The sequence below is a fragment of the Acipenser ruthenus genome, unplaced genomic scaffold, assembly GCF_902713425.1.
Source record: "Acipenser ruthenus unplaced genomic scaffold, fAciRut3.2 maternal haplotype, whole genome shotgun sequence".
NCBI lineage: Eukaryota > Metazoa > Chordata > Actinopteri > Acipenseriformes > Acipenseridae > Acipenser > Acipenser ruthenus.
Genome location: NW_026708347.1, coordinates 1 through 21,121, shown reverse-complemented (window position 1 = coordinate 21,121; position 21,121 = coordinate 1). Strand labels below are relative to the sequence as shown.

The window sequence follows — 21,121 nt, the reverse complement described above, 5'->3', positions numbered from 1 at the left end:
TACCCAGTTTAACTGCAGCTGCAGTGTTGGAGCTGGGGACCTCAGGCACTGAAGGGATTCTGATTGAAGGTTTGCACTGACACTCAAAGAGGAAGGAACTCAAAGAGAGATGTGTTCCACACCGTGGTGTTCCAGGCTGACAGTGGCTCTGTGTCTCCTGATCCAGGTACTGCTCTGTGTACCAGCCGTCTCTGCCCCTGCTGTGCGTGGAGGCGGAGAGCCGCGTGGAGGAGTTCGTCAGCAAGGAGCCCAACCTGTGCAATTACACCCGGGAGATTGAGCGCTTCCAGGGCCTCCCTGCCAGTGCATGTTCCCATGGAGCTGCTGCTGCTGGACTGCTCCCAGATAAAGCAGGTGACCTGCTCTCTGCATTACTATCTAGGGGTGCTGAAGTGCTGTTACCCAGTTTGTCAACAGAGACGAGTCTTGCCAGTCTATAGCATATGTACATCCCCAGGGACGCTCGTGGGATTTTAGTTTCTTCCTGGTAAAATTTAAGAAACAATAACGTTCTGTGTAGGTGACCCTTTCTCTTGTGGTATAAGAGGAAATGTCAACCAGTAACTGGTGATGCATGAAGAATTTTCCATTTAGAGTTCTGAATAGATCTGAATATTCCCTTATGCTACTGCTGTGAATCTTGCGTAGGGTATTTATTAAGTTAATGAGAGGCTGCAGGAGGTCTCTCTTCACTTCTTCTTCATTTCACACTTTTTATATTTATCTAGAGAGCCGCTTATACAATTGTAATGAAATTTGTTTACACATTTTCTTACCACGTTTCACTGCGAGTTTTAGAATGTGGAGATTGATGGAGGAACCTGCCCGTCTATGTAATTGTAATGAAATTTGTTTACAACATTTTCTTACCACGTTTCACTGCGAGTTTTAGAATGTGGAGATTGATGGAGGAACCTGCCCGTCTATGTAAATGGAATTTTTACAAACACATTTTTAAAGAGACCTTTCTGTCCCTTGTGTTCCCTGCTGTCTGAGACATCGAGGGAGCAGTGTGATCTAATGATGGAGCACAGTGACACCAGCTTCGGTACAACTGAGCGAAGAAAGTGGGGCAACAAAAAGTACCCCGACTCACAGCCCTTAAAATATATATATATTATTTTAATCACATCTTGCAACAGAACAAAAGAGTCAGAGCTGATGTCCGCAGACAAAAGGCTTCCCATCCCTGGGCTTTTCTGCCCCCACCAGTAATTGTATGGATATGAATGTGCGCTCAGGTCCCCAGAATCAATCTTGTCAGCCGTCAGAAAGCTCTGAAAGATAATCAGCACTGTTCACCTGATTGCCTTTCTGCTCCCAGACAGCCATTGACGTCTCACAGATAAGAACCGTGCTCAGACAGACAGTGGCACAGAGGTTCAGAGGGAGGGAGGGAGAGAGGGAAGGGAGAGAGGGAGCCTGGGGCAGCTGAGTCAGGCAGGCATCCCGCCGAGCTGAGTGGCAGCGCAACCAGGCTAGCATCTCACACACGTCACGGAGAGGAAAGAATCGCACTTTACCAATAGGAGCTGTCCACCTGCGGGAGAGAGAGCGAGACAGACAGAGAGAGATAGAGAGGAGGCTGACCATTATCTCAGCGCAATTCTTAAGGGAATGTGGTCAGAGCAGAGGATGACAATGACAATGCAACGAGCACTGAAGCTGCAGCCACCCTTCCACCCCCCCACCCCCCACCCCCCCCCATGCAGCGCGCTGGGTTGTTTGGTGAATGGAGTTGAGTCCAGATTGACCTTCAAGCCTGGAGATGGAGAACCTTTTGGTAATGTTGATATTTCTCTCTTCTCTCTCTCTCTCTTCTCTGTTCTCTCTCTCATCTCTGTTCTCTTCTCTCTTCTCTCTGTCTTTGTGGTCTCTCTCTCTCTCCCTCTCTCTCGCTCTCTTCTGTTCTCTCACCTCTCTCTCTTTCTCTTTCTCTTCCTCTCGCAGTGGATGGTGCAGCGCACACACCAATTGGCCAGTATCTTCATCAGCAGGGTGACATCCTCCTCGGAGAAGTTAAACCGGAGCATCTGCCAGCAGTACGAGGACATCGTGAGCAGGATCACCACCATCTCGGGAAGCACCAATGCCCTGGTGGAGCTGCAGGGCTATGTGGACAAGCTGTGGGGTAGGGAACTACTGCAGCTCAAGGTAGGCTTCCATCTGCTGGCGTCTACAGACCTGGCTGGGCTGCACTGTCTGCAGATCCTGAGCTGTTCAATGGGGAGGTGCTGTGCTACAAGTTATGGAATTCATATCCTGTAGATGTTTGCAAAACCTGTACAGTTTTTGTGGTTTTGTCTAGGCTTATCCTTTGTTGAATTTTATTGGTTAACTTTTGCAGTTAACTCTGTGTCTTCTGGTGCAAGGCTGTCTTCTCGTAAGTACTTTGCGGAAAGCATCAGGGCAGTAAAGATTGTTGTTCCTAAGCAGGTGGCTAGTTTAGGGACTGTGAGGGAGGCAGTGTGATCTAGTAGTTAGCGCTGAGGGACTTGTATTTTGGTTTTAACGATCTCATTACAAGACAAGAAAAAGCAAGACAAAAAGAACTCTTGTACAAGTGTGAGCTCCCCGCAGTCATTTAAGAGATAGATGGTCCAGACTTGGTATTAAAAATTCAGCATGTGCAAGCAGCTTGCTTCAATGTGAATGCATGAAGACATACAGAAAAGGTTAAGCAGATGACTCAGGATAGCAGCAGTATAATAATGTGAGAGAGGCCTGAGGCTGTCTGAGACAACAGTGACAAGGCATGGGGATTGGAACGAGGGCTGATGACCGGCGGTGATGGACTGAGATGGGTACCGTGGGGTCAGGCATCGTTCTAGACATTTGCAGAGCTGACTGCTTCATACTGAGCTCCGAGGGCTGTCCCCTCTGGGCTCTGTTCATTAGGTGTTAGCATGCTGCTGTTAAGAATTCAGATTAGAGATGCCCTGTGAGAAGAAATACACTCAAGAGTGCAGTTACAGAATTCTGCTTAGTAGAAATCCCATGATGCTCTTTGCAGAGTCAGATATGGAATATGGAAAGATTACAAGGCAAGCAACCAAAAAAAGAAACCAGTCCCCTTTTATAAGAGACAGATTTTCATTTGAACACCAGGACTGCAGAATCTGAGCTGAATGCTGCGTGTGTCGATGCCATTCAGTTATAGTGATGATATTGAATATCTAGAGGTGTTGCAGTGAGGGAGCTCAATAACACCCAGGCAGCATTTCTCCTGCTTCAGATTCCAGTTGACTGGATCAGTGTAAAATCAGATGGGATCTTGCACTGCAGCTATTAATACAAATAGTCATTAGCACAGATTTTCAGGGTAAAGGAAAAAACACACCCAATAAAGCTACCCAACGGCAAATAATTGACTCCGACATTTAACATTGATTTTTATAAGTAGTTCTCAGTCATTTCTTATTCTTTTTAGAGCTGTAATTGGTGCGTTTTACCTTCAGCATAAAAATTGAGCTTATTACTATTTGGGGTAAATAGCTTTGGGAATCTAAAAAAAGTTTTTTTTTTATTTAGTTGGTCCCTTCCACTCCAAAAATAGAGAGATCTTAGCATCTGAGCATACCTCTGGAGGCATTCTCTGTAACCAAGATCGCCCCCCCTGTGAAGGAGTAGTGAGCCCCTCACCTATTCAAGATCCCCCCTCCCCTGTGAAGGAGTAGTGAACCCCTCACCTATTCAAGATCCCCCCTCCCCTGTGAAGGAGTAGTGAGCCCCTCACCTATTCAAGATCACCCCTCCCCTGTGAAGGAGTAGTGAGCCCCTCACCTATTCAAGATCGCCCCCCCCTGTGAAGGAGTAGTGAGCCCCTCACCTATTCAAGATCCCCCCTCCCCTGTGAAGGAGTAATGAGCCCCTCACCTATTCAAGATCCCCCCTCCCCTGTGAAGGAGTAATGAGCCCCTCACCTATTCAAGATCGTCCCCCCTGTGAAGGAGTAGTGAGCCCCTCACCTATTCAAGATCCCCCCTCCCCTGTGAAGGAGTAATGAGCCCCTCACCTATTCAAGATCCCCCCTCCCCTGTGAAGGAGTAGTGAGCCCCTCACCTATTTAAGATCCTCCCTCCCCTGTGAAGGAGTAGTGAGCCCCTCACGTATTCCCCCAGACTCTCAGCTGCTGTCTCAGCTCCACTGCCTCTCTGCCATGGCCTCTCTCCTGCCCCCTCCCATCTGTCTGGACCAGACACCGGCACCGCTGAGTGATTGGGAGCGTCTGCACCACACAGGGGTGATGTAAAAAAAAAATAGAAGCAGCTTCAATGTTGTCATGTCAGGACAAGGCATTAATCAATTCTCCAACGCAGCCACCCACCACCGGCTGCTAGGGGTCAGTGCGGCTCGAGGCACATCCATCTCAGCCTTGTTATCGCACTGTCATTCCCGTAATGAGCTCTTTTAAATATCAATCCCTGTGAACTGATTATGTTAAGGAAGAGGCTCATTATTGTTGCCTATAAATACCCAGGCTTCAGCTTTCATTGCTTCCCAACAGCACAGAACAGCACAGTGTACACACACACACACACACACACACACACACACACACACGCACAAGCGAAAGAACATCGGCAAATGAAATCTTTCCCAGCAGCAGAACAGGTGCGTGAGTTTTACCAGACAGTCAGTGGAGCAGGATAGCAGCAGCAGCAGCAGGAGGAGGAGGAGAGGCAGTCAGTGGGATTGGTTCAGAGTAAGAATGAGCATGATTATCAGAAGCAGCAGGTAAGGAGCGTCCTATTCTAATGCAGCAGTATTACCCGATACATAAGAATCACTCCGTATCTATTTATTCTAACCACTTCTGTCATTTTGGCAATGCGTATTATTTTAACATCGGTATTATTTTTATTTTTTGTAGTATTGTTTTGTTGTTGTTGATTTTGTCCCCCTGGAAGTTGCGGTTCTGCGCTAGTCACCTCTCTTTCAGTAATTTGTGTTTGTGTTCTGTCGCTCCTGCTCTCCTGTGATCAATGTTACCAGGTCTTCGTTTTTTTCATTTTGTCTCTGGGATGCTGCAGGAGAGGCTGGAGCTGGTGGCTGCTAACCTTCTGTTCCTGCTGGACTTCGCCGCCCTGTCCAAAGAGGACATCATTCTGAATGGGAACACCTTCTCCTGGTCCCATCATCAAGAACAGGTGAGAGCCATGCTGACACAGCTAGCATTCATCATCAAGAACAGGTGAGAGCCGCGCTGACACAGCTAGCATTCATCATCATTAAGAACAGGTGAGAGCCACGCTGACACAGCTAGCATTCATCATCATTAAGAACAGGTGAGAGCCGCGCTGACACAGCTAGCATTCATCATGAAGAACAGGTGAGAGCCATGCTGACACAGCTAGCATTCATCATCAAGAACAGATGAGAGCCACACTGACACAGCTAGCATTCATCATGAAGAACAGGTGAGAGACACACTGACACAGCTAGCATTGATCATCAAGAACAGGTGAGAGCCACACTGACACAGCTAGCATTCATCATCAAGAACAGGTGAGAGCCACACTGACACAGCTAGCATTCATCATCAAGAACAGGTGAGAGCCACACTGACACAGCTAGCATTCATCATCAAGAACAGGTGAGAGCCACACTGACACAGCTAGCATTCATCATCAAGAACAGGTGAGAGCCACACTGACACAGCTAGCATTCATCATCAAGAACAGGTGAGAGCCACACTGACACAGCTAGCATTCATCATGAAGAACAGGTGAGAGACACACTGACACAGCTAGCATTGATCAAGAACAGGTGAGCGCCGCGCTGACACAGCTAGCATTCATCAAGAACAGGTGAGAGCCACACTGACACAGCTAGCATTCATCATCAAGAACAGGTGAGAGCCACACTGACACAGCTAGCATTCATCATCAAGAACAGGTGAGAGCCACGCTGACACAGCTAGCATTCATCAAGAACAGGTGAGCGCCGCGCTGACACAGCTAGCATTCATCATCAAGAACAGGTGAGCACCGCGCTGACACAGCTAGCATTGATCAAGAACAGGTGAGAGCCACGCTGACACAGCTAGCATTGATCAAGAACAGGTGAGCGCCGCGCTGACACAGCTAGCATTGATCAAGAACAGGTGAGAGCCACACTGACACAGCTAGCATTCATCAAGAACAGGTGAGCGCCACACTGACACAGCTAGCATTCATCATGAAGAACAGGTGAGAGCAACGCTGACAGAGCTAGCATTGATCAAGAACAGGTGAGCGCCGCGCTGACACAGCTAGCATTCATCATCAAGAACAGGTGAGAGCCACACTGACACAGCTAGCATTCATCAAGAACAGGTGAGAGCCACACTGACACAGCTAGCATTGATCAAGAACAGGTGAGAGCCACACTGACACAGCTGGCATTCATCAAGAACAGGTGAGCGCCGCGCTGACACAGCTAGCATTGATCAAGAACAGGTGAGCGTCGCGCTCACACAGCTAGCATTCATCAAGAACAGGTGAGAGCCACACTGACACAGCTAGCATTGATCAAGAACAGGTGAGCGCCGCGCTGACACAGCTAGCATTCATCATCAAGATCAGGTGAGCGCCACACTGACACAGCTAGCATTCATCATGAAGAACAGGTGAGAGACACACTGACACAGCTAGCATTCATCATGAAGAACAGGTGAGAGACACACTGACACAGCTAGCATTCATCATGAAGAACAGGTGAGCGCCGCGCTGACACAGCTAGCATTCATCATCATTAAGAACAGGTGAGCGCCGCGCTGACACAGCTAGCATTGATCAAGAACAGGTGAGAGACACACTGACACAGCTAGCATTCATCATTAAGAACAGGTGAGCGCCGCGCTGACACAGCTAGCATTGATCAAGAACAGGTGAGCGCCGCGCTGACACAGCTAGCATTCATCATGAAGAACAGGTGAGCGCCGCACTGACACAGCTAGCATTCATCATGAAGAACAGGTGAGAGCCACGCTGACACAGCTAGCATTCATCATGAAGAACAGGTGAGCGCCGCGCTGACACAGCTAGCATTCATCATGAAGAACAGGTGAGCGCCGCGCTGACACAGCTAGCATTCATCATCAAGAACAGGTGAGCGCCACGCTGACACAGCTAGCATTGATCAAGAACAGGTGAGCGCCGCACTGACACAGCTAGCATTGATCAAGAACAGGTGAGCGCCGCACTGACACAGCTAGCATTGATCAAGAACAGGTGAGCGCCGCGCTGACACAGCTAGCATTCATCATCAAGAACAGGTGAGATTTATGACAGGCTTTGTTATGAGGAGCAGGTCTGCTGCCCTTTTGGATCATGTTTCTTTATTCCAGTATCTGGCTGTATGGCTTGGCCTCCATTCATTCATTATTGAATATATTTCTCTTTGGTTTCAAAGATCTATTCTCTAATATATGTGTTATATTGTTTCTCAATTGGGATTTCAGTATAAAAGAGTTCAGCAATTTATCAGAGCAGGTGCCATTTATCATACTCCAGTACTTACAAAAACTGTCATTGTTCAAGATAGGAAGCTGTGCACTGCCTGTCTCTATAGAAACTTCCATTTATTATTATTATTATTATTATTATTTATTTCTTAGCAGACGCCCTTATCCAGGGCGACATACAATTGTTACAAGATATCACATTATTTTTTACATACAATTACCCATTTATACAGTTGGGTTTTTACTGGAGCAATCTAGGTAAAGTACCTTGCTCAAGGGTACAGCAGCAGTGTCCCCTACCAGGGATTGAACCCACAACCCTCCGGTCAAGAGCCCAAAGCCCTAACCACTACTCCACACTGCTGCCCACATCTAGTTACTAATCCAGAACTTACCATCCAGGGTACCAAGCTATTGTTAGATACAGATTAAAGACAATGATACTAATAATACTAATACTACTACTAATAATAATAATGATAATAGAAGCTTCTGTTTTCTCCGTTACAGACTGGTAAATGCGTGCTTGTTATTGCTAGACTCGTTAACGACGATGGAATAAGAATACACAGGTGCCGGTGACACTGGGAATTACTCGTGGAATGACAGATTGTGAATGCTGGTTACACACAGCTATTAAGTGGGCTGGTGGAATTGATTCAGTGTTGCTTTGTGGATGAATGATAGCGGGACGTGTCGTTGGCGAGGGAGGATTAAATGACTGGAACATCGCATTGCTGTTTTAACTTAAACCCTTCCCCTTGTCTTTTTTTATTGAGCTTTTGTCTGTAATCGGAAGCTTGAGAGAATTCTGTGGGGGATCAGGAATGGGCCGTTAATGCAGTGTCTGAGCAGGAGTGCCGAGCTCTTAGAAAGGGATTAATCAGGGAGACTTCGCAATGAACTGCAGACCCCCGTTCACAGATGTAAAAATCTCTCGCTGCCTATTACACACCTGCTGACATTCTATCAGAGCATTAAGAGCTGACTTGGCCTTTGTTAGTGCGATTAACCCCCGCAGAATCAACAGACTGCACTTCAAATGATTATTCCTCCCAATTTGAATGCAGATGTGGGTACGTAGCTCTCTCCCTCACTCCCCCTCTCTCTCTCTGTCTCTCTCTCTCTCTCAAACTCATTATTCTTCCAATGAGGTAATCCTCCTCGTGGAATAAACAGTCAATCACTGTCCCTGCCATGAATCCTGTATTGCAGACGCACCCAAAACACCCCAGTGAAAGAAATCAAGTTACAAACAGGACAAAAACAGGTCTTACTGTAGGCTCCTCAGTCCACGAGACATGTCTCTGCCAACAAGACTCAACTAAGCAGTGCAGAAACCTTTGCTTGTTTATGCTGTGGCTTGTTTTATTAATGTACATCGAAACAGAAACACACACACACAAACACACACACTGCACTGTTCCAATGTGGTGCAGCTCACAGCAATTACCAGACCCTGCCTTTTCCGCACCGGAGGCTCTCTCAAGTGAGCAAACCAGAATTTAGAAAACACTGAAAATAAAATTGCAAAATGTGAGATAAAAAATGCTTTTTATCTTTACATTATTTTAATATATATACTTTTGTTTTTATATATTTTTTTAGTTTTTTTTCTTACTGTCATGTCCAGCAGTTATAGTTCAGAGTACGAGCCTGATCTTGACCTCTGTATGTTTAGCTTGTAATTCTTTACAGATCTGTCTAACCTGTCAGCACTCTGTATAACCGCCACACAATTCGGCACATTTGTGACTGGGGTAGCAGAGTCAGATCTACCACACTCCAGGCAGTAGAGCTGTCAGGGACTGGGGTAGCAGAGTCAGATCTACCACACTCCAGGCAGTAGAGCTGTCAGGGACTGGGGTAGCAGAGTCAGATCTACCACACTCCAGGCAGTAGGGCTGTCGGGGACTGGGGTAGCAGAGTCAGATCTACCACACTCCAGGCAGTAGGAAAAGCACCAGGGTAACCGACGGGAAATGTGGAGTATAACATGGGAAAAGCACCAGGGTAACCGACGGGAAATGTGTAGTATAACCTGGGAAAAGCACCAGGGTAACCGATGGGAAATGTGTAGTATAACATGGGAAAAGCACCAGGGTAACCGATGGGAAATGTGTAGTATAACATGGGAAAAGCACCAGGGTAACCGATGGGAAATGTGTAGTATAACATGGGAAAAGCACCAGGGTAACCGATGGGAAATGTGTAGTATAACATGGGAAAAGCACCAGGGTAACCGATGGGAAATGTGTAGTATAACCTGGGAAAAGCACCAGGGTAACCGATGGGAAATGTGTAGTATAACATGGGAAAAGCACCAGGGTAACCGATGGGAAATGTGTAGTATAACCTGGGAAAAGCACCAGGGTAACCGATGGGAAATGTATAGTATAACCTGGGAAAAGCACCAGGGTAACCGATGGGAAATGTGTAGTATAACATGGGAAAAGCACCAGGGTAACCGATGGGAAATGTGTAGTATAACCTGGGAAAAGCACCAGGGTAACCGATGGGAAATGTGTAGTATAACCTGGGAAAAGCACCAGGGTAACCGATGGGAAATGTGTAGTATAACATGGGAAAAGCACCAGGGTAACCGATGGGAAATGTGTAGTATAACATGGGAAAAGCACCAGGGTAACCGATGGGAAATGTGTAGTATAACATGGGAAAAGCACCAGGGTAACCGATGGGAAATGTGTAGTATAACATGGGAAAAGCACCAGGGTAACCGATGGGAAATGTGTAGTATAACATGGGAAAAGCACCAGGGTAACCGATGGGAAATGTGTAGTATAACCTGGGAAAAGCACCAGGGTAACCGATGGGAAATGTGTAGTATAACCTGGGAAAAGCACCAGGGTAACCGATGGGAAATGTGTAGTATAACCTGGGAAAAGCACCAGGGTAACCGACGGGAAATGTGTAGTATAACATGGGAAAAGCACCAGGGTAACCGATGGGAAATGTGTAGTATAACATGGGAAAAGCACCAGGGTAACCGATGGGAAATGTGTAGTATAACATGGGAAAAGCACCAGGGTAACCGATGGGAAATGTGTAGTATAACATGGGAAAAGCACCAGGGTAACCGATGGGAAATGTGTAGTATAACATGGGAAAAGCACCAGGGTAACCGATGGGAAATGTGTAGTATAACATGGGAAAAGCACCAGGGTAACCGATGGGAAATGTGTAGTATAACCTGGGAAAAGCACCAGGGTAACCGATGGGAAATGTGTAGTATAACATGGGAAAAGCACCAAGGTAACCGATGGGAAATGTGTAGTATAACATGGGAAAAGCACCAGGGTAACCGATGGGAAATGTGTAGTATAACATGGGAAAAGCACCAGGGTAACCGATGGGAAATGTGTAGTATAACATGGGAAAAGCACCAGGGTAACCGACGGGAAATGTGTAGTATAACATGGGAAAAGCACCAGGGTAACCGATGGGAAATGTGTAGTATAACATGGGAAAAGCACCAGGGTAACCGATGGGAAATGTGTAGTATAACATGGGAAAAGCACCAGGGTAACCGATGGGAAATGTGTAGTATAACCTGGGAAAAGCACCAGGGTAACCGATGGGAAATGTGTAGTATAACCTGGGAAAAGCACCAGGGTAACCGATGGGAAATGTGTAGTATAACATGGGAAAAGCACCAGGGTAACCGATGGGAAATGTGTAGTATAACATGGGAAAAGCACCAGGGTAACCGATGGGAAATGTGTAGTATAACATGGGAAAAGCACCAGGGTAACCGATGGGAAATGTGTAGTATAACATGGGAAAAGCACCAGGGTAACCGATGGGAAATGTGTAGTATAACATGGGAAAAGCACCAGGGTAACCGATGGGAAATGTGTAGTATAACCTGGGAAAAGCACCAGGGTAACCGATGGGAAATGTGTAGTATAACCTGGGAAAAGCACCAGGGTAACCGATGGGAAATGTGTAGTATAACCTGGGAAAAGCACCAGGGTAACCGACGGGAAATGTGTAGTATAACATGGGAAAAGCACCAGGGTAACCGATGGGAAATGTGTAGTATAACATGGGAAAAGCACCAGGGTAACCGATGGGAAATGTGTAGTATAACATGGGAAAAGCACCAGGGTAACCGATGGGAAATGTGTAGTATAACATGGGAAAAGCACCAGGGTAACCGATGGGAAATGTGTAGTATAACATGGGAAAAGCACCAGGGTAACCGATGGGAAATGTGTAGTATAACCTGGGAAAAGCACCAGGGTAACCGATGGGAAATGTGTAGTATAACATGGGAAAAGCACCAAGGTAACCGATGGGAAATGTGTAGTATAACATGGGAAAAGCACCAGGGTAACCGATGGGAAATGTGTAGTATAACATGGGAAAAGCACCAGGGTAACCGATGGGAAATGTGTAGTATAACATGGGAAAAGCACCAGGGTAACCGACGGGAAATGTGTAGTATAACATGGGAAAAGCACCAGGGTAACCGATGGGAAATGTGTAGTATAACATGGGAAAAGCACCAGGGTAACCGATGGGAAATGTGTAGTATAACCTGGGAAAAGCACCAGGGTAACCGATGGGAAATGTGTAGTATAACCTGGGAAAAGCACCAGGGTAACCGACGGGAAATGTGTAGTATAACATGGGAAAAGCACCAGGGTAACCGATGGGAAATGTGTAGTATAACCTGGGAAAAGCACCAGGGTAACCGATGGGAAATGTGTAGTATAACCTGGGAAAAGCACCAGGGTAACCGATGGGAAATGTGTAGTATAACATGGGAAAAGCACCAGGGTAACCGACGGGAAATGTGTAGTATAACATGGGAAAAGCACCAGGGTAACCGATGGGAAATGTGTAGTATAACATGGGAAAAGCACCAGGGTAACCGATGGGAAATGTGTAGTATAACATGGGAAAAGCATGGCGATAAAACTGCAAACATGCCGTACAAGAATACCCTGGTAAACTTTTAGAAGGGTTGTATATAGTTCTGTGTTACATTAGAGCCAGAGATGTTTATTTAATTACGAAAAACTAAAGATGAATTGAAAAAATAAATAATCTGGTATTCAGAAATGCAAAAAGCATAAACACAAATTGTTCTGAAGTAGAGAAAAGCAGAATAACTGCATGGATATCAATAAAGACAATAAACATGGGCCTCTGAGGAGCATTTATTTTATGAGACTTGGGTTTTATAAGTAGCAAAAGCCTGTACAAATAAGTACACAACAAACTTTACCCATTATGTAAAGCATGAGACTCCTGACTCGCTGCTCCAAATCCAATTGAATGTGTTCATTAGAATTACATTCCCTACACTGACTGCACTGTACTCCACATTCGTGTCTGCTATATATCAAGCTTGGCACAGCACTGGTTAACCCACAGGAGCTCACGGCTGCTTTCAAATAACATAAAGATCGATACCGGCTTATACTGGGTTATTGTGAGAACAAGAATTAGCCTGAGGTAGGCTGCACAATAGATTAATCTTGGGCCGGCTGATCAAAATCAATAAGTTGCTCTGCAAGAACGTTCTTTTCTTATTCATCTCATCTCATCAGATGCAGAGTTTATGGAAGACCTGCTACAAGCTGACGAAGGTACTGCATCACCCGGACCTGTACGGGCCCCTGAAAGCTGCCACCACCATCAAGACCAAGCTGGAGAAGTTCCGGATGAACATGCCGCTCATCAGCGCACTGTGCAGCCCCGGAATCAAGCAGAGGCACTGGAACCTCATGAGAAGGAAGGTAAGAGCTGAGCTCCAGACAGGTCTCTTCATTCAGGGGCAGTGCTTAAAGACAATCCAGCTTCATTGTTACATCACCGTCTTTCAGCTCTGCCAGCCCCGCCTCCTCTGTGTCTCTGTAAATGTACAGTTGAGTAGGTGGAGCTGGTAGAGCTGAACGAAGTGAGGAAGTCTGTTTAGTCCCAGCACTTCAGATTCTCCAGACAAGCTCAAAACAGTGCAAAGGCAAGTAACAAACACCAGAGAACAGCAAGGAGGGACGTGGAAACATAATGAACAAACACCAGAGAACAGCAAGGAGGGACGTGGAAACATAATGAACAAACACCAGAGAACAGCAAGGAGGGACGTGGAAACATAATGAACAAACACCAGAGAACAGCAAGGAGGGACGTGGAAACATAATGAACAAACAAAAGAGAACAGCAAGGAGGGACGTGGAAACATAATGAACAAACACCAGAGAACAGCAAGGAGGGACGTGGAAACATAATGAACAAACACCAGAGAACAGCAAGGAGGGACGTGGAAACATAATGAACAAACACCAGAGAACAGCAAGGAGGGACGTGGAAACATAATGAACAAACACCAGAGAACAGCAAGGAGGGACGTGGAAACATAATGAACAAACACCAGAGAACAGCAAGGAGGGACGTGGAAACATAATGAACAAACACCAGAGAACAGCAAGGAGGGACGTGGAAACATAATGAACAAACACCAGAGAACAGCAAGGAGGGACGTGGAAACATAATGAACAAACACCAGAGAACAGCAAGGAGGGACGTGGAAACATAATGAACAAACACCAGAGAACAGCAAGGAGGGACGTGGAAACATAATAGTAATTGGAATGGCATTTGAGACCTGTGTAGCTAATGGAAGTGGAAAATTGGTTAACATTTCTGGAATGAGTTTAAGTGAGACAGGGAAAAGCAGTAGCCAGACATTAGCACTGAGCACCTCGCACCCGTGCACATTCCAGCAAGCTTACAGATAAGCCAGTGCTAGATGTGTGACCTAGTTTGGCTTGGAAGGGAGTTGGACTTCAACAAAATCAACAAAAATCCATCTTTTGAATTAACTTGCATTTCTGAAACCCTGGATTGAGCTTCCTTGTGAGGCTTTGAATTTAATTAAATCCAATTAGTATGCCAGGAACGATCTAGCCGAAAATCATTTTAATAGGATGGGTGTAATGAATGATGCATTAAGAAAGAGTGTCGGCAGCTCTGCTAGAAATACTCAGAAATTCAATCAAAAATACCTTTTCCAACCGAACCCAAAGCTATTCCTTAATACCCTGCTTTGAAATGTTCACTCAATATTTGCGAGGAGTATTGGGTCCCAGCCAGTGCTTCATTCCAAGGAGATTGAAATAGCTGTGTAATTGGCAAGCCTGTCTGTCCAGTACCTGAAATCAATATGCTGGGTCTGCTCATCGAATTACCTGCACTTATTAACACACTTCACTGACTCAAACAACTTTTCACACTGTTGTGCTCAAATCTATGTACCTTCTCAAAGTTACTCTGAATGACGCACACTCGCTTTATTAAGACATGCATGTGTGCTGGAATTACACTGTCAGTGGTTTCATTCTGATTTTGAAACATTAGCAGGTTTATTTCCCGACACGCACCCAGAGCAAAACCTTAACAAATCTCTCCCAAAATGCTTTAGCAACTTCAAAAAACTTGTTATCCAGCAGCACATAGCCATCCTTAATATGCAGCATCCTACCCTCGAGGAAAAGCCCTTTGAGAGAGAGAGAGAGCGAGAAAGAGAGAGAGAGAGCGAGAGAGATGTTCATTTATTTAGTGAGCCGAGAGAATATGTCTCTTGCTGTCAGTCTTCACACAGCGCTTGTGCAAATACAAACACATTGAATTGAGCTGGCTTTTCAAGTGGAAGATTGCAGGTGTGAGGAGTACATACGTATCCCTATGATGTGAAATAAGAGTAACACATTTACAAATAACACATTAGATTTTGAATCAGATAGAGTTAGTGACAAAGGGGGAGAGTAGATGCACCCATACATGCTTACTCTTCAACTTTAATATATACTGTTATGAAGAGAACTGCTTATCCAATGGGGATGGGACTTGGTAAGGACAGTCATTATTTAATATATACTGTTATGAAGAGAACGGCTTATCCAATGGGGATGGAACTTGGTAAGGACAGTCATTATTTAATATATACTGTATGAAGAGAACTGCTTATCCAATGGGGATGGGACTTGGTAAGGACAGTCATTATTTAATATATACTGTATGAAGAGAACGGCTTATCCAATGGGGATGGAACTTGGTAAGGACAGTCATTATTTAATATATACTGTATGAAGAGAACTGCTTATCCAATGGGGATGGAACTTGGTAAGGACAGTCATTATTTAATATATAAGAACATAAGAAGAACATAAGAAAGTTTACAAACGAGAGGAGGCCATTCAGCCCATCTTGCTCGTTTGGTTGTTAGTAGCTTATTGATCCCAGAATCTCATCAAGCAGCTTCTTGAAGGATCCCAGGGTGTCAGCTTCAACAACATTACTGGGGAGTTGGTTCCAGACCCTCACAATTCTCTGTGTAAAAAAGTGCCTCCTATTTTCTGTTCTGAATGCCCCTTTATCTCCATTTGTGACCCCTGGTCCTTGTTTCTTTTTTCAGGTCAAAGAAGTCCCCTGGGTTGACATTGTCTATACCTTTTAGGATTTTGAATGTTTGAATCAGATCGCCGCGTAGTCTTCTTTGTTCAAGACTGAATAGATTCAATTCTTTTAGCCTGTCTTCATACGATATGCCTTTTAAACCCAGGATAATTCTGGTTGCTCTTCTTTGCACTCTTTCTATAGCAGCAATATCCTTTTTGTAACAAGGTGACCAGAACTGAACACAATATTCTAGGTGAGGTCTTACTAATGCTTTGTAGAGTTTTAACATTACTTCCCTTGAATTAAATTCAACACTTCTCACAATATATCTGAGCATCTTGTCAGCTTTTTTTATAGCTTCCCCACATTGTCTAGATGACATTTCTGAGTCAACATAAACTCCTAGGTCTATACTGTATGAAGAGAACTTCTTATCCAATGGGGATGGAACTTGGTAAGGACAGTCATTATTTAGAGGCGCCTCTATTACCTTGGTAATTTAATCTGTTTTCTTCTGAAAGCAGCAAAATGTAATTAATTAATTGAAAAAAATAGGATGGTTAAGATTTTGCACAAACAAACCTAATTATTTGTCTCCAGCATTGATTGACAATGTTAATTGCCACAGCTGCAAACGTAGCTCGCTCGTCTAAATTACAAAAGCGCAAATAGCAGTGTTGAGAAGTGTGTATTCAGAATACAAAATACTAATTAGAAGGGAGAGATTACAACAACCTTCCGTCACTCTGATTAACTCCTTACCTGCCTGACAGCGAGTGGGTTTAGAGTGTTCCTCTGTTTTCACACATGCATTAGGAGCTGCATGTGCTGTTCTGGCTCCAGGTGTGGGACTGGCAGAGAATGCTATAATGTACAACGCAAAGGCAAATGCAGATTTGAATGGAAGAATGCAATGAGAAAGCACAGTATTTGAACAGCTCCTTGTACACCTTTCCAGTGGTTGCATTGCGTTTGCCCTGCACGTCACAGTGGGCCCCATGGCTGGAAGAGGGACATCGTTAGACCCCTCCAGCCCACACCCTGCCCATGTCTTGAATCGATGTGCTGAAGCTGCAGCATGAGTAGTCGGCTCACACAAAGGGAATAAATAGCAATTTCAGTTTGAGGCGTTGTTGTTTTTTTCACAGAGTGACTGTGCTAGGAGAGTGTAATGAATATTGCTAATTGCCCGTTAAGTCTGTAATTCTCCCCTCGGCACAAGGGGATGAAAGCAGAGAAGCAAGAGAAATCTGTGGGCGATGAATCCTCCGCTGAAAAAACAGCTTTGGATCCTTTCTAATGAACTTAATTAGCATGAACAGAGATCCAGAGAGTGTCCCGTCTGTGTAGGTTTCCTATGTTACTGGGAAAGTATTGCTGGAGGCACTGCAGCTTTTTACAACAATGGTTTGGAGCTTGACATTCAAAGCCTGCTGCATCTCCCACAGGGCTTTAGATTATCGCTAGATCTGAAAACAAAGTCAACGTCCGCAAAACTTTTCCAAAAGTTTGGGGATTTGGAAAGTTCTCAAAATCAGAACGCATTGCCAAATAATTGGATTCTACTGTACATGCTTTATAAGCAGAGTTATCCAGAGCTGGTAGACTTTACACTAATGTAGATTTGTGGAAGTGTTCTCCTTTCTTTCAATTCCATCCATAGCTATAAAACATCTCAATGTTGGTATATGTAGTAATACTAAAATTAATACAATTTTGTGACAGTTTCGTCCAGTAGGCTTGATCTGTTTGCGACCACAGTTGTTTTTTTTTAGGCTGTGAGGATGTTTTTAATAATAATAAAAGAACTCCCTGTTCTGAGAGTGTGCACAGTGTGAGTGATGGTGCTGTGTGTGTCCTGGCAGGTGGGGTTCAGCATCGCTCCTCAGGAGAGCACGTCGCTCAGTGAGATCCTGCAGCTGGGGCTGGAGAAGCACCTGGAGGAGCTGAGCCAGGTGAGCGTCCAGGCAGGGAAGGAATATGCCCTGGAGCAGGCACTGGAGCACATGGAGAGAGACTGGGAGCATGTCTGCTTCAGCTTTGTGCCCTACCGAGACTGCGGGGTCAGCGTGCTGGCAGCCGTCGATGACATCCAGGTAATCCATCAATCAGAAGAGACACTGCTACTGAAAAAAACACTTTAGCAGCTATCACGAAAAAAACACGTACAATTCCTGCAGCTTGTATCCAGTCTTACCTCAATCACTTAACCCCTTACAGAATCTCGAAATTAGAGTTTATTTGGGTAGAAATGTTTAATTCTTTACATGTGGTCCTGTGCGAGTCATTTGATTTGGGCAAGGGATTTGATAGCAGAGTACTATATTTGTGTTGCTCTTTATCATGTAAATGAATAACAATATATAATGCACATGTTTCGTATACTGTTTAAAGAAGTTTGTGTGAGGTTCGGTGCACAGAGCTGCTGCTGTTCATTTGCATTGCTGGCAGGATGCATTAGCTTTGTGTCCTGGTTTGTATCCAGTGCTGGTATATCGTTCAATAAGCCATCTCGGCAGCAAACATGCAATTACTGCTAATCTTCCTCTCTCCTGCGTTTTAAGGAAGCATGAAGATCAAACAGCGTGGAACAAAAGGGGTATTATCCATGCAAATCCGAAATGAGTTTAATTGATGTCTGGCACTGGCTGCCATTGATTTGCTAATCTTCCTCTCCCAGCATCCTCCTCTGTCCATTACATTCTCGTAACAAAGTACTAGCACTGAGAGGACTGGTGTGGACTTCAGCACAAGTTCCTCAGATGTGCAGAATAACCAAAACAAGCCTGATATTTTGGGGGATTCATCTGACAATATAAAGCTGTATCCACCGGCCCCATTTCAAAGGGTACTATGTAGGCGTGGGTGTTTAGGGTTTGCAGAGAGCAGGGTTCAAGCAGCCAGCTGGAGCATCTTGTCCGCGTCCCATTCCTGCCTGACTGTGTTCCTGGTTGAATGCTGTTCTGACTTCTCATCACACGCATTCAGGTGGCAGATAAATTAACCGTGCTGATGCTGCAAACTTGGGTATCCATCTATCTATCTATCTATCTATCTATCTATCTATCTGTCTACATATCTATCTATCTATCTTGTGGTAGAAATAGTTGCTCAGTGAAGTCTCTTTGATGCACACATATTCCTTTGTACTTGTGTTCTTCAGTATTGTACGGTGCACAGCCACGTCTCTCTGATCCACAGAGACAAAGCGCAGGAGGCCAGCCTGGCAGCCGTTGAGCACACAGTGCCAGCTCCTCTACAGAACAACCCAGAAACAAGCAGCTCTGGTCAGCCTCTGTTTGTTTTGGCTTCCTATTACCATAATCAACTTAGTAAACATCAAGCAATATGCATTCATAATTAATATCAGGCATTTATTTTATTCTCAAAAGTATAATGTGTGTGTGATTTTTTTTTTTTCTTGAATTAACTTTTTTTTTTATAGCAATTCAATGAAGAAAAAAAAAAAGATCAGTAATTCATGAGTTTAAGGATTGAGGATGTAAGGTGCCCTGTGGCAACATGACATCAGAGAGTTGGGTTGAGAAAGCAGGATGCACAGGGTTGTCCTTGGCTTACCCCTCTGTGTGTACACAGTGTTACTGTCCATCTCCTATAAAACCAGCTGCAGTACCCGTCTCCCTTTCCCTGTAAGCACTCAGCTGACAGCCCACGGAAACCGATCAGGTTGAGCACATTCTGAACAGACCGTCCACACTGATCAGGTCAAGCGCATTCTGAACACACCGTCCACACTGATCAGGTCAAGCGCATTCTGAACACACCGTCCACACTGATCAGGTCAAGCGCATTCTGAACACACCGTCCACACCGATCAGGTCAAGCGCATTCTGAACACACCGTCCACACTGATCAGGTCAAGCGCATTCTGAAAAGACCATCCACACTGATCAGGTCAAGCATATTCTGAACAGACCGTCCACACCAATCAGGTCAAGCGCATTCTGAACACACCGTCCACACTGATCAGGTCAAGCGCATTCTGAAAAAGACCATCCACACTGATCAGGTCAAGCATATTCTGAACACACCGTCCACACCGATCAGGTCAAGCGCATTCTGAACACACCGTCCACACTGATCAGGTCAAGCGCATTCTGAACACACCGTCCACACTGATCAGGTCAAGCACATTCTGAATAGACTGTCTGCACCGATGAGGTCAAGCGCATTCTGAACACACCGTCCACACTGATCAGGTCAAGCACATTCTGAACAGACCGTCCACACTGATCAGGTCAAGCATATTCTGAACAGACTGTCCACATCCAAAGTGATGAGCTGGGAAAGATCAAAAAGGACTGAAAACAGAATTAACTGGAATCCTTGTTGTGCTTCAATGGGACCAGGCTCACAGCCAAATGCTGTTTGGGGAAACAGATCAGATGGAAACAAGGGTTGTTCCTGGGCCATTCTGTGTTCACTCGGCTGCAGGGCACTTGCTGATCTGCGCTTTGGGGACACTTGTTTCAACACTGCAGTGCTGGGCTGCGCTATGGGGCTGCTCGTTCAATGCTGCAGTGTGGGGCTGCATTTTGAGGCTACTTGTTCAACACTGCAGTGCGGGGCTGCACTGTGGGGCCACTCGTTCAACACTGCAGTGCTGAGCTGCGCTGTGGGGCCACTTGTTCAACACTGCAGTGCTGAGCTGCGCTGTAGGGCCACTCGTTCAACACTGCAGTGCTGAGGTGCACTGTGGGGCTGCTCGTTCAACACTGCAGTGCAGGGCTGCACTGTGGGACCACTCGTTCAACACTGCAGTGCTGAGGTGCACTGTGGGGCCACTCGTTCAACACTGCAGTGCTGAGCTGCGCTGTGGGGCCACTCGTTCAACACTGCAGTGCTGAGGTGCGCTGTGGGGCCGCTCGTTCAACACTGCAGTGCTGAGCTGCGCTGTGGGGCCACTCGTTCAAACACTGCAGTGCTGAGCTGCACTGTGGGGCCCGCTCGTTCAACACTGCAGTGCGGGGCTGCACTGTGGGGTCTCCTCCTGGTGAGTGGAGACACTGTAGTCCCAGACTGGGTGTGGATCTAATTTCTGGGTTTTTTTCATGAAATCATTTTGATTTGTGTCTCTAAGTGCCGTTACAACTGAAATTTGTCCACAACAATCTGAAGAACTCATTTAAATAAGAAGTACTTGTAATTTGCTTTACTTTTATATGCTGAATGATAAAAATGCATTTTTTTTCTTTTTGGCACTTTGTGTAACCGAACAGTGAA

The 21,121-nt window shown here is 45.4% G+C and overlaps 1 protein-coding gene across 4 annotated transcripts in view; it reads left to right on the top strand.

Moving 5' to 3' along the window:
• LOC117419723 (dynein axonemal heavy chain 7-like) overlaps positions 1-21,109 on the top strand; it is a 64,839-nt gene extending 43,730 nt beyond the window's left edge. For all 4 annotated transcript variants that reach the window (XM_059020927.1, XM_059020928.1, XM_059020929.1 and 1 more), the window contains 5 exons: positions 167-354; positions 1,951-2,154; positions 5,034-5,150; positions 13,027-13,215; positions 17,743-21,109. In XM_059020927.1, the coding sequence (XP_058876910.1) occupies positions 316-354; positions 1,951-2,154; positions 5,034-5,150; positions 13,027-13,215; positions 17,743-18,021 (828 nt within the window). In that variant the 5' untranslated portion in view covers positions 167-315 and the 3' untranslated portion in view covers positions 18,022-21,109. The remainder of the gene's footprint in view (positions 1-166; positions 355-1,950; positions 2,155-5,033; positions 5,151-13,026; positions 13,216-17,742) is intronic.
• The last annotated feature ends 12 nt before the right edge of the window (positions 21,110-21,121 follow it).